Source organism: Garra rufa, chromosome 14, assembly GCF_049309525.1.
Source record: "Garra rufa chromosome 14, GarRuf1.0, whole genome shotgun sequence".
In the NCBI taxonomy this organism is placed as follows: domain Eukaryota; kingdom Metazoa; phylum Chordata; class Actinopteri; order Cypriniformes; family Cyprinidae; genus Garra; species Garra rufa.
This window is the reverse complement of record NC_133374.1, coordinates 32,265,693-32,283,063: the sequence shown is the minus strand read 5'-3', so window position 1 is coordinate 32,283,063 and position 17,371 is coordinate 32,265,693. Positions and strand designations below refer to the sequence as shown.

At 34.7% G+C, this 17,371-nt stretch overlaps 1 protein-coding gene across 1 annotated transcript; it reads right to left on the bottom strand.

The window, feature by feature from the left end:
- Window positions 1-3,743: 3,743 nt before the first annotated feature.
- ppm1na (protein phosphatase, Mg2+/Mn2+ dependent, 1Na (putative)) lies at window positions 3,744-16,510 on the bottom strand. The gene is made up of 6 exons (XM_073817823.1): window positions 15,850-16,510; window positions 10,942-11,513; window positions 8,965-9,082; window positions 8,725-8,839; window positions 5,200-5,263; window positions 3,744-4,500 (listed from the first exon to the last, which is right to left on the bottom strand). The coding sequence occupies exons 1-6, from the start codon at window positions 16,250-16,252 to the stop codon at window positions 4,471-4,473; spliced, it is 1,302 nt and encodes a 433-aa protein (XP_073673924.1). The 5' UTR covers window positions 16,253-16,510; the 3' UTR covers window positions 3,744-4,470.
- Between the last annotated feature and the right edge of the window lie 861 nt (window positions 16,511-17,371).

Here is a 17,371-nt window from a genome sequence, read left to right as displayed (position 1 = left end):
TGGGGCATCCTCAAGCATAAGGTGGAGAAGCACCGTTTATCTAATGTCCAGCAGCTCTGTGACACTTTGGACAAGTTCACTTAGGGTGTACTCACTTTTGTTGCTGCACATTGACTATAAAATAGATCCGAGTTTCATTTCTATAGTATTCTATAGTATAGTATTTAGCTGGTCAACCAGCCTGGTTTTAGCTGGTTAGCAGGCTGATTTTAGAGGGATTTTGCCACTTTCCCAGCCTGGCCAGGCTAGGAGACCAGCTGAAACCAGGGCTCTGAACCGGTTTAAGGAACGAAAACGAAAAACGAAAACAAATGACATTAAACAGGAACAGGAACAAAAACGAAAACAAAATCAATTTTAATCGTTCTGAACAGAAACAGAAACAGAAATTCCAAATTAACCGGTTAATAACGGTATTTTTATCGTTCTCTTTATTATATCAATTTGGCAGACCAAAAACATGAATTCAAATTGTGTGCGCAAATGCGATGGTGACGCATACATACACCGTGAAATGCCCGCGAAGCAGACGTCATAAGCAGAGCCCTTTCTGATGCGACGAGCTTAAGGTTACCAAGCACCTGTTTCATGTGCAAAGGTATGTTTAGGTTTAAGTTATTGTAGCCTAATTAAAACTTGTAGTTAAAATTGTCTATTGTTTTAAGTTCTCTTTTGTTTGAGTGAAAATAGCCTATAATAGGCTATGTATATTAGGTAAGGAATAATTAAATCAACAGGTTTTTATCGCAGATTAAGCCATGTGGTCAGAATGTGAAGCGGATGGTCTTGAAGGGGCTTATTTCGCTATAGTATTATCAAACAAGAAAATTGTTTTAAAAAAATGATTTGCTCATTTGTAACGCGTTTCCAGGCACGGCCGTAGCCAGCTGAGGTCACCGAGGTCCGGCCATTGGTCATTTTTGTATATTCAAAAATAAAATGCCAAGCTCTCTGAATGATTATTAAGCCGTTTAAACCACCTCATATCACACGAGTGTTTGCAATTCATGTTGATGCGAGAAGCTAGCGCAGTGAGGGCTTGAGAGCGCGTTTAGTGAGAGCGCGTGTGCAGCCTCCGTTTGTTGCCAGATCCACGTATTATACGTGTATTTTTCCAAAATAGTGTGACACTTTGGGACGTTTATAAAGTGGGAAGTTGAACGTTAGTGTTACTGATATATTAATCTTGTTTAAAAAACACAAGCTTTGAACTTATTTCGGATATCTTTTTCTCTCTTTTTGTAATTGCTTGTTTTTCGTAGCAATATCTGGCAACATTGTACTTTCATAAAAAAAATCTTCTGACGCTAGGCTATATCAGACAAAGACTACAGAATACCATCTTACCATTTTACCATTCTTAAAAGGACTTTGGCTATATGTAGTGCATTTGAGGGTGTTAATATAGCACAATTTTTTTAACACCTTACTTCGGACGGAATTTGGTTTAATCATTTGTAAACATAATGCCAAACATGTTATTAAAAGGCACACACTATCTGTCTATCTATCTATCTATCTATCTATCTATCTATCTATCTATCTATCTATCTATCTATCTATCTATCTATCTATCTATCTATCTATCTATCTATCGTGCTGTGTAATAAAATAACGTTATTAACCGGTATTTTTTCTAGAAAACCGTTCTCGGAACGTATTGTTTAATGAGGAACGCAAGAACAGAAACGTTATAATATCGATTCTGCTCGGAGTGAACCGAATGGATTTTTTTTCCGTTTTTAAGCCCTGGCTGAAACCAGCTACTTCCAGCTTAAACCAGCTAAGACCAGCCAACCTAGGCTGGTTTTAGCTGTGTTTTTTTTAATAATAAATGATAAATGATTTAAACACTAACAATTCCAACTGGTGCACAGAAAAAAACGTTGGGTTATTTGTTTAACCCAATAGATGGGTTGCACATATTGGGTCACTATGTTGGGTTATTTTTTTAAACATTGTTGGGTTATTTTTAATAATAAACCAGCGTTGGGTTAAATTAGTTCCCGCGGCCGACGATTCAAATTTTAACGGACGACAAGTGACTGACAGACGACAGAAGAAGCTGCTGCTGCTACATCAGAACTCTTGTAACATTATACTTATAAAAAGAAACGTGAAATGCAAAATTGAATGTTTTATTTATTTATTTATTTATTTACAAAGTTATAGTAACCTTTTGTCAGCGTATTATTGTAACTACTCCGGAGAATGAGCTCGTTTGTAAATTAATAACCTAACATTATTAGCTGTTAGCTTGCTAGCAGTAATAAAGTAAATAAAAATTACCAGAAAGACTCGAAAGACTAGTGAAACTGTTTAGAGATGCATTACTGTAACCTAAAGTTAACAATCAGTGGCAAAATGTAGCTAACTTACTAAAAATCACCATCTACCATTGCTTAAGGTTTAAATTTTTGGCGGTATTATTTACAATTAAAAGAGGGTTCCACACCTCTTGTAACTAACGTTACAGTTTGTTTGGTCGCACTACTGATTATCACATTTATATATATAAAACGGCTAATGTTAAATGAGACAGTGGTGTTCATTTATACCGTGCCACATGGACCATTTGTCTTGTTGGTCCAGTGTGTAACGTTAACATTAACTCAGGCAACTCAGAGAGATGTGCTAAAAAAGAAGGACGTGATGGCGGGAGAAACGAAGCTTTTTAAAAGATTTGAATCAATTAAACGAATCATTTCGCAAATTGATTCACTGCTTCCAAACGTTCGTGACACAACAGTGACGCCTGCTGGTCAAAACAGGGCCAGCGTCAATGTTTGGAAAGCGACCAGCACCAACTGTAATAACGTTACAACTTTTTTTTTATGATTTATTCATATTGAATATTATTGTGCATATTTCAGAACAGCCTTTAATTTCTCTTATAAAGCTATAACAGATTTGCATGTGTTTTTTTTTTTTTTTTTTTTTTTTTTTTAAATGTTGTACTAAATGTGTTTATTCTTATGTTTAGACATTGGATTCTTCAAAGAAGGAAAAACTACAACAGTGGAATCGATGCCAATTAACGGAAACATTTCAATGTAAGTAAACTATTTAAATTAATGTTCCATATACACTACCAGTCAAAAGTTTTTGGACAGTAAGATTTTATGTAGAATTATTTTCTGCTCACTAAGCCTGAAATTATTTGATCCAAAATACAGCAAAAGCAGTAACATTGTGAAATATGTTTACTATTTAAAATAACTGCTTTCTATTTGAATACAATTTAAAATGCAATTTTCCTGTAAAATGTTTATCTTCTGCTTCTTCTTATCACAGAGGAAGGAGTGAATGAAGGAAGTACACTACTGGATGACACCAGCATTGCTGCACTAATTCCAAGAACTCCTCACAAGTTTTTCAACGGGGAGGCAATGGAACAAGCAGTGGACCTGTGTTTCAAACATTTCTACATGTATGACATCAACTACCCGAAGACATCTGCACCCATTAGAACACAGTCTTTCGACAGTTTTAAAACCTCTTCATTAAAAATGTTGTATTTAGTGATCAGTAAAAATGTTTTAGTCCAGCAGCCAGCAGATGTAAGCATTTTTATTATTATTTTATTATTACTTGTATTTATGATGTTTTGTTTTTGTTTTATTGATAAAAGTCTATGTTTGTCTTATTTGTGTACTGTATGTCCACATTTGGGTATGTTTTGATATAAATGAATATGAATTGATACACATTGTAAGTAGCATGGCAAAAATACATTGTATGGGTCAAAATAATCGATTTTTATTCAGAGTCAAATTGTATTATGTAGAGTCACATTTGTTGGTTTTGCATTCAGTGTACACATTGAAAATGTCAGTTGTATGTGCACATTTGTGTGTTTTGAATATTATATTTTTACACATTCTTGTACACTTATTTTATGAATTTGCTGTACTTATTAAAACATTTACATTTCAAAACGTATTTCTTAAAAATGTATTGTTTTGCATATTTAAATAAACAAAATGTGTATCTGAAAACAAAGAAGTGTTATAGTGTAGTTTTATTAAGTAATTTTATAAGAAAATACTGATGTAAATGAATATAAATAATTAACCCAACTGGATTTTAACCTGGATTGGGTTAAAATAACCCACAGATGGGAAGGTGCTATACCAACCCATAGTTGGGTTACTCGTTGGGTTATTTTTAACCCAACATGTTTTAGTGTGTGCCACTACAGTGGCACAGTAGTTACACACTTCACCCTTAAGTAAAGTAAAATCTGTGGTGTCGGTGTTAAACGATTTACCTTCATGAAAGCATTTGATAAATCCTCCTCTTCCTCCTATTTCTTTTTCTAATTTTACAATACACAACATTGATTTAAAAAAGAAAACAGTTTGGCTAAACAATTTAACCTCTGTAAAGCAGGTGGCACACAAATATCCTCCTCACATTTTTACATCTACAGAGATTGAAGGCTTGATTCCATCTCCAACATAATGGCCACTAGGTGGAGTCATCAGAGCCGGCAATATCCTTAAAAAAATAACAAAATATTGGAGATTTGTTAATGTCCAATAGTTTTTTACAGGGCACTGCAAAAGTTTCATTTTTCATTTTTTCCCTCATTTTGTTATGTTGCTGCCTTATATTAAACTGTTTTAAAATACTTTTTTTTCCACATCAATCCACACTCTATACACCACAATGACACAAGCAAACATAGCTCTAGAAAGAGTTGTGGTTGTTTCAAACTACTAGGCCCTAATGGAAGAAGTAGTTTGAAACATCATGCTTCTGTGAACCTACAATGCAGTAAAAACTTGGTTTTTGCTCTGATATGCATTTTCAGCTGTTAGACCTTTTATTAAGACATGTGTGCCTTTCCTAATCACACCCATTCAACTCAATTTGCTATAAGCTTACTTCAGTCAAAGTGTAGTAACATCTACAAGCAATATGAATGCTCCTGAGCTAAATTTCAGCTGTCCCAGATAAAGGTATGAATACTTATGCAATGGAATCATTTAAGTTTTTTATTTTTAATACATTTGCAAAGATGCTTATGATGTATGTGTAGACTGATGTGGGAAAAAGCAATTTAAAGCAGTTTAACATAAGGCAGCAACATGACAAAATGTGGCACTGTATTTAAAGACACATTGAAATTGTATTAAAATCAAATAAAATGTTTAATTAATATAGTATGGCTTTAACATGCATTGGTATACATACCATCGGCTCAAGAGATCTAAAGGCTGCTGCATATTTCTGATATGCGCCAATTATGCAATCTCTCCTGCAGACAAACAAAACAGAGATTGAGAAAACATGTCTGAACATTTGTCACCTACAGTCAAGTCCGAAATTATTCATACCCCTGGCAAATTCTGACTTAAAGTTACTTTTATTCAACCAGCAAGTTTTTTTTTTTTTTGACCAGAAATGACACAGGCTTCTCCCAAAAGATAATAAGACGATGTAAGACGATGATGAGTTTTTATTTGCATTTGAACAAAAAGTGGCATGTCCAAAATTATTCATACCTTTTGCAAACTGTCACAATCTATGGGAAAAGCCAAAGTTCTACACCATTCCAAATAGTCCAAGCTGTTCTAAAACATCCTAATTACCCTGATTCATTGGGAACAGCTGTTTTCATCAACTCAACAGGTGGAACAGAAGCTCTCTGCTGTTGGTTTGTGGACAGTCATGGCTAAGACAAAGGAGCTCACTGAGGACCTGCAGCTGTGCATTATAGCTGCTCACAACTCAGGAAAGGGCTATAAGACCATATCTAAATGTTTTGAAGTTCCAGTGGCTACAGTGCAAAGTATTATTAAAAAATACAAGATGTTCCGCACTGTGAAAAATCTCAGAGGACGTGCTCGGAAGCCAAAAGTGACACCTGTGCTGGCCAGGAGGATAGTGAGAGAGGTAAAAAAAAGAATGGAGGACACCACTTCTTCAGATAAGGCACACAAAAGCCCGCTTGGCCTTTGCAAATGCTCATCTGGACAAAGAAGAACACTTCTGGTCTTCTGTTTTATGGTCAGATGAAACAAAAATTGAATTGTTTGGCCACAATGATGTAGCCTTCATTTGGTGTAAAAAAAGGAGGAGCCTTCAACCCTAAGAAAACCATCAAACATGGTATGGGACGTCCTGAATAAGAACTGATCATTGTTTTTTTCTACTTATTAAAAATGGGGTCAATAAACCCCTCTAAAGTGTAATAATGACCCATATCTCAAAAATGCTGCAGTAAAGTGGTTTCATATGAGGTATGCATATATTATGGGATGTCCTGAATAAGAACTGATCATTGTTTTTTTCTACTTATTAGAAATGGGGTCAATAAACCCCTCTAAAGTGTAATAATGTCCCATATCTCAAAAAAGCTACAGTTAAATGGTTTCATATGAGGTGTGCATATAGTATGGGACGTTCTGAATAAGAACTGATCATTGTTTTTTTCTACTTATTAGAAATGGGGTCAATAAACCCCTCTAACGTGTAATAATGACCCATATCTCAAAAATGCTACAGTAAAATGGTTTCATATGAGGTGTGCATATAGTATGGGACGTCCTGAATAAGAACTGATCATTGTTTTTTTCTACTTATTAGAAATGGGGTCAATATACCCCTCTAAAGTCTAATACTGTCCCATATCAGAAAATAACCATCAAAGACACCAATAAATAACACGGATCTTAAAGCAGAAATGCAAATAAACAAGTAAGTAAACATTCACGAGCATTTTGTAGTATTATTTCTCAGTCCTGGGCGTCTAAATGAAAAGCGCTCTGCAAGCGCGTTCTCGCTGGGCTGTTTCTGAAACTACCGTAATGACTGTAATATGCGCGCACTTTTAAAGTCAATCGCGGCTGGCTTGACCATGTTTTTCTGAACCGCGGCTGGCTTTACCGCAGTGATTTTTGGATTAATGAATCAAAAGTTGGTCTGTCACTTAATTCAAATCGCGATATGGACTAGTGTCTGTGAAAACTGAAATGCAAAAGACCGTTTTAATATGAATGGTGGAGACGCGTTTTTTTTTACTACGCGCGTACTGAAGCACGCGTGACGCTCACTTTAATTTTTTGCATTTGCACCTCACATGAACAGATAACCTCAATCTCCAAAACTGCTGTGAGTGTCACTTTTACCGTTTCATTTAAGAAAACTAGCATCATATCATACTGTACACACAGAAACTTCACGGCAACCTGTCAAAATAAAAGTACGGTTCAACATGTAACAACAATATTAGTCTTGTATTCCTTTTGTACAGTATAATGTAGGTGTTTATATATTCCTATTTAAATAATTCACATAAAACAATATATATGATAAAAAATAAATATTACAACAAGATTAACCACTTAATTGTAGAAAAAAATACTACAATTATTATTTAAACGTTTTAAACTGAATATCATTTTTCTTCCATGTATTGATTTTAACAGTAAACCTCTGTTTGTTTGCCAAAAATTAAAAGGGTTTATTTTTCATTTGATTAAAAATAAATAAATGTTTATGCTTTCATTTGATTATCAGAAAAATTAAAACACATAAGAATTTCTAAAAAAAAAAAAAAAAAAAGCAAAAGATTGTTCAAAATGTTAAAATAGAGAGTTTTGGACTTATTTTTCACTGAAATAAATGTTTTCGTTTTTACACAAAGTAGGCTAAAGTACCGGGAAAAAAAGTAACGTTGGCTACTGGCAAATGGTTTGAAAGCGGTTGCTTATTTATTCATTTTTTGTGAAAATGGAGGATACTTCCCTCCCTCTCAATGTAGTGGGTCAATTTTACCAGATTATACTGTACAGATGCTGATGTGTTTTGTTTTCATAGCATCATATGTGAGTGAATGTCTTTGATAGGGGACATAGTGCATTTGTAGTTCTATGAGCATTTAAATATTTGTAAATCAAAATATGATGACAGTTAGGATTTGAAGTATTGAGTATATTTACTGTATATTACAGTAATATATTCTATATATGACCATATTATGGTGATCCTGGGGTCGTGATGATGGGCCCTTGAATATTGTTGCCCAGGGTACAACAAAGTGTTAATCTGGCCCTGATGGTGGTGGGAACCTAATGTTTTGGGGGTGTTTTTCAGCCAGTGGACCAGGGAACCATGAAAAAGGAGCATTACATCAAAATTCTCAACAACAACATCAGGCAGTCTGCAGAGAAACTTGGCCTTGGGCACCAGTGGACATTTCAGCACGACAACGACCCAAAACACACAGCAAAAATGGTGAAGAAAAGGTTATCAGACAAAAACATTAACGTTTTGCAGAGGCCCAGCCAGAGTCCTGACTTAAATCCAATTGAGAATCTGTGGAGGGAGCTAAAGATCAGGGTGATGGCAAGGAGCTCATCGCTAAAGATGAATGGGCAAAAATACCAGTGGAGACATGCAAAAAGCTGGTCAGCAATTATAGGAAGTGTTTGAATGCTGTAATAGCCAATAAAGGCTTTTCTAATGATTATTGAGAAGGGTATGAATATTTTTGAACATGCCACTTTTTGTTCAAATGTTAATAAAAGCAGAGAAATATTTTTTTCCACAGTGATGCCTCTTGTACATCGTCTTATTATATTTTGGGAGAAGCTTGTGTAATTTCCGGTCCCAAAAAAATTGCTGGTTGAATAAAAGTAAATTTAAGTCAGAATTTGCCAGGGGTATGAATAATTTCGGGCTTGACTGTATATATTAGTGTTCAGTATGACTTACTTGCATGAGATTCCTCCACTTGGTGGGAGGCCGGGAATATCTTCAGACGCCAGGAACTTCATCACATAGAGCAGGTCAGGTTCCTCATCTTTAGATCTGATCACGTTAATGATCTCTGAGTAGCATGAAAAAAAAAACACTTTTATAAAAACAAATGACACTCAATCTAGTTTGTGTTTTAATTGAATATTTCTATATAGTGTAAAAGCTTTTAGATCAAATGAACTGGTAAAAAATTACCTGCCACTTTTTGCTCAATGACGCGCTCTAATTCTGCCTCCCGTTGCAGTGCCTCTCGTGTCACCTTGGGGGCGCCATCGAAACAGATAATGATAATACTGATGTTGTCTAAACTTCCCTGCAAGATAAGAATTTAAAATCCCGCTTACAAAAATCAGCTATACAAATAAATTAGAGTAGATCAATGTACTTCAATAATACCACAAATATAGCTATGAGTTCATGAATTAAAATCAGTATCTTCATGTAAAAGACAGCAGCCTAAATCTCACTGGTAATCTCCTCTTGCTTTCTCCTGTAATCATTCTATTTAAAGCCCAGTATCTACACAGAACAGCTCAAGCTGATTCTATTATGCGCTCTGTAATCTTCCTCGCCTCAACATGGGGCAGGCAGGCAGGGAAATATCATTATGTAATATTACGTAACCCAAAAGCCTAATCATTTGAAGTAACAAGGGATTCCTAAACTTGTTTAATGTTTTAGAAGGTGATGGTATTATACTGGCAATTCAATATCGACTTTGCATTAGACTTGAGTTATTGTCTCGCCAGTCGCTAATGACTATCAGCAATAAATAAAAAAATATTGCCAGGTTTTCACAACAAAACCCACCCAATTGATATTCAAAATTAGCCCTAAACTTGCCCAGTAAAAATCACATTCCGGGGGGTAAAATAAACATTTTTGTCATTTTGTTTTGTGATTTTTATAAATTTTTATTCTGTTTAGTTTTATTCATAATTTCATTTAGCAAGTTTTTATATTTTTATATATTTAATATATATATTTAATTCATTTTTCAGTTTTAGTAATTTAACTACTCCAGCTTAAACTTATATATTTCAGTTAGATTCCAAGGCAACATTTCTAATTGTTAGGTTTTTTCCTCTAATATTTATATTTTATGTAATTTTCTGTATTTCTCTATTGCTAAATTTCATAAACAAATTATAATAGTAAAAAGATTACACTGCACCTGCCTTGATTTTTCATTTCATGCGTGATAAATTAACTGTAACAAAAATGAAAAGCAAAACATTGATTTGTTTGTTCGCTTTTGCAATTTTATTTATGGTAGTAGTAGCAGTATTTATTTTAATTATTATGTAGTCAAAAGTTTTTGAACAGAAAGAAGTTTCATGAAAAGAAAAACTCTCTTCTGCTTACCAAGCCTGCATTTATTTGAAGCAAAGTATGGCAAAACAGTAAATTTTTTACAATATTTTTACTATTTAAAATAACTGTTTTCTATTTGAATATATTTTAAAATGTAATTTATTTCTGTGATCGAAGCAAACTTTTCAGCATCATTACTCCAGTCTTCAGTTTGACATGATCAATTGATAAAAATACATTTATAATCTTTAAAAAGGTTCTTCTGAACTTCTATTAATCAAAGAAACCTGAAAAAATCTGCTCAGCTGTTTTCAACATATAATAATAATAATAATAATAATACATGTTTTTTGAGCAGCATATCAAATATTAGAACGATTTCTGAAGGATCATGTGACTAGAGTAATGATGCTAAAAATTCAGCTATGAAATCACAGGAATAAATGACATTTTAAAATGCATTCAAATAGAAAACAGCTATTTTTAATAGTAAAAATATTTCAAAATGTTACTGTTTTTGCTGTACTTTGGATCAAATAAATGCAGGCTTGGTGAGCAGAAGAGACTTCTTTAAAAACATTAAAAATTGTACTGTTCAAAAACTTTTGACCGATAGTGTAGATGTAGATAGTGTATTTGTGTAAAGATTGTATTTGTGACATAAAACTGAGCATTTTTATATTTATATTCATATTTTTTATCTTTATTTCAGTTACTAAAAACAATTTTAATAGTTTTAGTTTTAGTCAATGATAACATCACCAGCCCTCTAACTCCAGGACATCAGGAAATCTCACTGGAGCTTAAACATATGGTCATTGGCCAAACCAATGGGATCCTCTCACTGCTGTTACCAACCTTATAGAGGCAGAGGTCAATGACCTGTGAGCAGATCTCCCTCAGATCATCACAGACTTGCATGCGGTTGCGCACAAACGCACACAGCTCTTCATTACCAATGGCATCCCAGACGCCATCACACGCCACCACCAGGAACTCATCTTCTGGCGTTCGTTCCAGCTCGTACACTTCTGGCTCAGGCGACACCAGTTGCTCAGTCTGAGTCCTCCATTCCACCTCCTTAAAGTCGAAGTCACCAAGAGCGCGAGACACGGCCAGAGAGCCGTTGATGCGCTGCAGGGTGACGGAGCCGCCAGCATTCTGGATGCGCTCTTTCTCACGTGGGTTGATAGGTTTGTGGTCCTCCGTGTAGAAGACCACCTGGCCGTCGCGGCAAAGGAAGGTCCGTGAATCGCCGCAGTTGATGAAGTAGATGTTTCGTGGAGAGAGCATAACAGCGGTTGCTGTCGATCCGCTGTGGTCCCAGCTGTCATTGCGGGCCAGGGTGTGCATGTGGCGGTCTATGTTTAGGAAGCCATCTCTGATGCCGTCTTTGACCTGGTCTACATTCTCATGCACCGTCACACAGCCTGATTAGACAATCATACAACAGGGACAAACACAGTGACATGAGACCTTTTTATCTTCCCACCTACTTGAGGAAAGCTAATCTGAAAGATTTCCATTACTTCTAATTACTACCTTTTTGGACCCCTGTTATTTTGATGATCCCTTTTGACTATATATTGTCACACTTAAATACACTATATTGCCTTCTAATGAACAGGTTTGGGTACTTTAGTCATTTCTATGAGTACATATCTTAATGTTTAAGCATATAACGATATTCTAAGGAATTGTGTGCTTCTAATTTTATAGCAGCAGTTTGGACAGGACCCTTTTCTGTTCTAACATGACAATTCTGTTCAAAAAGAAACGATTGATTCAGTCAGTGTGGAAGAACTTGACTGGTCTGCATAAAGCCAAGTCCTAATCCCATCTGAACACCTCTGGTGTGACTTTAAATGCAGACCTTGAGCCAAAAACTCAGCACCAAACACCAATGACTTGTACATACACTATGGACAAGAGTATTGGGACACCGCCTTCTTTAGAACAGAAAAAGGCACTTCCAACAAAGATGGAAACATAATTCATGTATTTACAAATTGTATTTCCGTCTCTGTTACAACAATTTTGGTGTTAAGTGTCTAAATTGACTGTAACCATATGTACAAGTCATTAGTGTTTAGTGATGAGTTTTTGGCTCAAGGTCTGCATTTAAAGTCACACCAGAGGTGTTCAGCTGGGATTTATGCAGACTAGACAAGTTCTTCCACACTGACGGAATCAATCATTTCATTTTGAACCTTGTCTTATACACAGATGCATTGTCATGTTAGAATAGAAAAGGGTCCAAACTGTTGCTATAAAATTAAAAGCACACAATTCCCTAGAATATCATTATATGCTTAAACATTAAGATTTTTACTCATAGAAATGACTAAAGTAGTCAAACCTGTTCATTAGAAGGGGCTGTCCCAATACTTTTGGCAATATAGTGTATCTATTAACTCTTGTTAGTAGAGTATTATTAGATTGGTAGGGTTAGAATAAGCTGACATGTACTTGCAAAGTTACTTATAGTCAGTGTGTCTGTTGGGAGACCATCACAATAAAGAGTTAGAAGATATTAAGCAAACAGTCTACTAATACTCTAATGAGAGTTAGCTGACATGGAGATGCAGTGTTACTTACTGTCAACAGGATGTTTAAAAGGGAGCATCAAAATAAAGTGTTACCCTGTTTTTTATATAATGTATATAAAGGCTCATTTATACTGTGAAAGACACAAATATTATAGTTCTATTTATTATCTGGAATCTTATTATTCTATAAAACAAAATTAAGTACTGTATTAAATAGCTTTTTCCACAGACCCAAGTGTGTTAAACCATACATTACTCAATATGATTCAGCACATTGGACTGCCCTATTAATCGGCCAAAATTTTGTATGTTAGGATCATATGCATTGTTATAGCCCCTTTTTTGTTGGTGATATTTACTTAAGAACAAAGATCACATTTTTGATTATCTTTGGAAAAACACATCTTAGTAGACAACCAGTTACTTCAAAGTTTTATGTTGTGCCATTAGTAAGTTAAATTCACCCTGATCTTCAAATTCAAAAAGTTGCAGTGTGTTTCCTTCTGGAGCATCAGTGAGTGTTTGAACCTTCTGTAATAGTTGCATATGAGTCTCTCAGTTGTTCTCAGCGTGAAAAGATGGATCTCAAAATCATACAGTCAGTGATGGAAAGGGTTCACATACACAAAAATGCTGGAAAACCAAAGAATGTGTGGGATTTTTCTCAAAAACAACAGGCAGTTTAAATGTTCAGGACAAATAAGGGACTCATGAACAACTATCACTAAACCAAAAAAGGGGGGTGTAAACTTTTGAATGGGGTATTTTTTTTTTTTTTTCCAATTTTAACTATTATTTTCTCTTGTGGACTATATTTCACATCTTTTATGTAAAATATCTTATTCAGCTCAGTAGTAAATAAACAATAACATGCATTTTATGTGATCCCTATTATTTTGGTAAAATAATTAACATTTTGCAGATCCTGAAAGGGGGGTGTAAACTTTTGACCTCAACTGTACAGCTATGGAACAAATTAACAAACAACTTGAAAATGATCAGTTTCTTTAGATTTACCAATTATTGTAATGTGTTTGAGCAAAACATAATTTTTGTTTTATTCTGTAAACTACTGATGACATTTCTTTAAAATTGTAAGTAAAAATGTCATTTAGAGCATGAAATTACAATTGGTCAAAATAACAAAAAGTCATGTTTTCAGATATGTAGATAGATTCATTTTTAGATAACACAATACCAAGCTTTTAACTTTAGAAGAGTTAAGAAATCAATATTTGGTAGAATAACGCTGATTTTCAATCAGAACGGATGAAAACATTTGTTATTTTGACCAATTGACATTTTCTGAGAAAAAAAAAAAAGCTATAAATGACAACATTTTCATTTGAAGTTTAGAAGAAATGTTATCAGATCTTTATAAAATAGAAAAAAATATTAACATTTTACTCAAACCAGTTAATCCAATAAATCCAGAGAAACCAGTAGTGTAGTGGTATGGAAAGCGCCACTATTACGATGACTCAGCCATTAGCTCAACACTGCTATTTAAATATATTCAAGTGATAGGACACCCAAAAATAAAGATTCCGTCATCATTTACTCACCCTCCAACTGTTTCACACCTGTATGAGTTCATTTCTTCTGCTAAAAGAAGAATATTTTGAAGAATGTCTTCTTCACAGACTATTTGTATTTTTATTCAAGTCATTAGGAATGGAAGTCAGTGGCTACTGTTGACGGTTTGGTTGCCAACATTCATCAAACTATCTTTGGTGTTTATCAACTAAAAGAAATTCAGGTTTGGAACAGCTTTAGGGTACATAACTGATTTTTTTATTTTTGGGTGAACTATACCTTTTTTGTGTTTAATACAATGTATTTTGTCATACTGCACTGTAGATTTGTCACATCTTAAATTTAATGGTAAAAATAGGTTATGCTCTATTTTAAGGTGTCTTTGTTACCATGTGAATACACAAATAAGTACTGAGTGATGGGTATTAACATACTTTCTATAAGATAGGGTTTGGCTGTACAGTAATTCTGAATAATTTAGTGAGTAAGTATAGGTAGGTATCAACAAAATATCTTCAAGTAAATGTATCATTTTAAAGGTTTTTACTGGACGACAAGTCCACTGCAAAAAAATGCTTTTCTTACTTAGATTTTTTGTCTTGTTTCCAGCCAAAATATCTAAAAATTCTAAAATCAAGACAAGTAAAAATTTTCTAGACAAGTAAAAATTATTTTCTTGTTTTTAGAAAAAACAAAACAAAAAAACAAGTCAAAATATAAATGTTTTTTTTTTTTCACCCAAAATAATCTGCGAGCGGGGTAAGAAAAATAATCTTATTTCAAACAGAAAACAAAATTATTTTTCTTACCCCATTGGCAGATTATTTTGCTTGTTTCTCTTAATTTTGAGAAAATTCTTCTTGATTTAAGAATGTTTTGATATTTTGGCTGGAAACAAGACAAAAAGTAAGAAAAGCATTTTTTGAAGTGTAATGAAAACATTTTGGTTTACAACACTTTACAATAAGGATACATTAGTTTACATTTAGTTACATTTACTACAGTGTTTATTAAAATTTGTTAATGTTAGTTAAAAATAAAGTCGTTCATTGTTAGTTCATGTTAATTCACAGGGCATTAACTAATTTTAACAAGCTTTTGAGCTTAATAATGCAAGATTAATATATGCTGTAGATTCTGTTGTTCATTCTTAGTTCATGTTAACTAGATTATTTGCTTGTTTAAAGCAAAAACACTTAATTTTGACCTGTTTTTTTTTTTTTTCTGAAAGCAAGAAAATAAGTTTTACTCGTCCAGAAAATCCTCTTCTTGATTTAAGAATTTGTAGATATTTTGGTTGGAAACAAGACAAAAAATCTTAGTAAGAAAAGCATTGTTTTGCAGTGTGTAAAAAGGTTACCAACATTTTTATCACTTTTAAAAACATTTTATGTAATTTTACATAAATGCAGTTTATATATAAAACACCATCCTGACATGAACAGCTCTTTTTACTTTGCCAGTAAGCAACCACCTGTAGACGTTTTAAAAAGTTAAAAAACTGACTAACAATAACAGAACCAGCTACATTTCCATCTTTAAATGTAAAAGTCTAGTTTACATTTTGAAATTGCTAACATGTAAAATCACTAAATCCCTGTTTACAGATACAAATTCCATCATTTTAATCTTTTTCATTTTAAACACAGCGATAATGACTGATAATTTAATCGGTGAGTACCTGTGTGGAGAATGAAATCCAGCAGGTGTCTGGAGCAGTACTGAGCCACCGTTCTCCCGGCATGTCCATCGTACACGGCAAAATAGCTCCAATCTGGCAATGCATTGGTCATCTCTGGCATGCAAGTGTGGGAATCCTCCATTTGGGCACGCCAGCCCTGCATACTAGCCATGCCGTAGTTAATACCCCATTTCGACCCACCTTCTGCTGTATCTTTCTCCAAAATGGGCCTTTCCAAGTAGGGTCTGCCGACATCCTCTTCGTTTTCAAAATACTCATCATCAACTCCTCGCTCCCGTCGGCTACCCTTGAAGAAGAAGGTCACCATCTTCTCGGTTTCCTTCACCAGCTGCCTCAGGAATGAAGGCACCTCCATGTTGCTGGCCCGCCTGGCGGTTCTCATGGCTACCTGAATCCGCTGCTTCAATCTCCTACTGTTCTTCAAACTCCTCTTTCTGGTCCTCTGAAGCCGATCCAGTCCCTCCCGCTGAATTGGAGCCAAAATAGAAGGCACAGTCGCTGGACAGTGCAATGCATGCAATTAGGTGTCCTAAATATGTTCAAACAAGCCTTTGTTGTTCCCATGTGAAATCCATTGGACTGTTCTAGTGATATGAAGTCTTATGAATTGGGTGTGTTTATTACATTTGCCAAGCCTTGTCCTTTCCCTTGCCAAGTTCTGATTGGCCAATCTATTTATGTTCACTCATCCTCAGACGGTGTTCTGTCTTTCCTTTCATCTGTACGTCTCATCTAATCCCTGCTTCGTAATGTGTCTGGATTAGCGAGTGTCCACACATGCACTTGATGAACTACGCATTGTTTCATAATGAGCGTCCAAACAGAATGGATTTAAATATCAAGCTCTGTACAATACTGACAATGAGCCTTGCTGGGATGTGTTTTGGGTTTGGTTTGTAAAAGTGTATTTGTGAGATATGTTAATACAACTTGATATTAGTGATTCAAAGTGCCTGCTCATACCTGCCGTAGGCTTATCCAGATTTTTTTAACCAGTCATTTTGATCTTCTAACTGACTAATCACCAATGAGAACCGAATGTTGTCACACAAACTTCTAATTCACTCGAAGTAAACGTTGCTATAAATTGTTTGAGAGAGTAAAATGGTCACCTGGATGGTTGAATAGCCGGTTAGCATGTGTCTTAAAGTAATTGTCTTTATAAATAGTGGGAAGGCCCAGTTCTTGGAAGGCTTGCGGATTACCTGTATTTAAGTAGCGACGTTTGGATGTGAGCCATTTATACACAATGAGTGATTAAAGTGAGCAAGGGCATTTCACGACCCAAACATTCAAACCTGCATAGCAACAATTGCATAACAGGCACATCCACTTTTTTAGATATTCGCTTTTTTGTGTTTGTTTGTTTACTTGTCTGTGAGGTATGATTTCACAATAACATGAATGAAGTGCATAAGTTCTCAGAAACAAGGTGCAAAAGCTGTCACTGGGGTGGTACCTTTGTACCTGTAAAGGTAAACCTTTGTACCTGTAAAGAGTA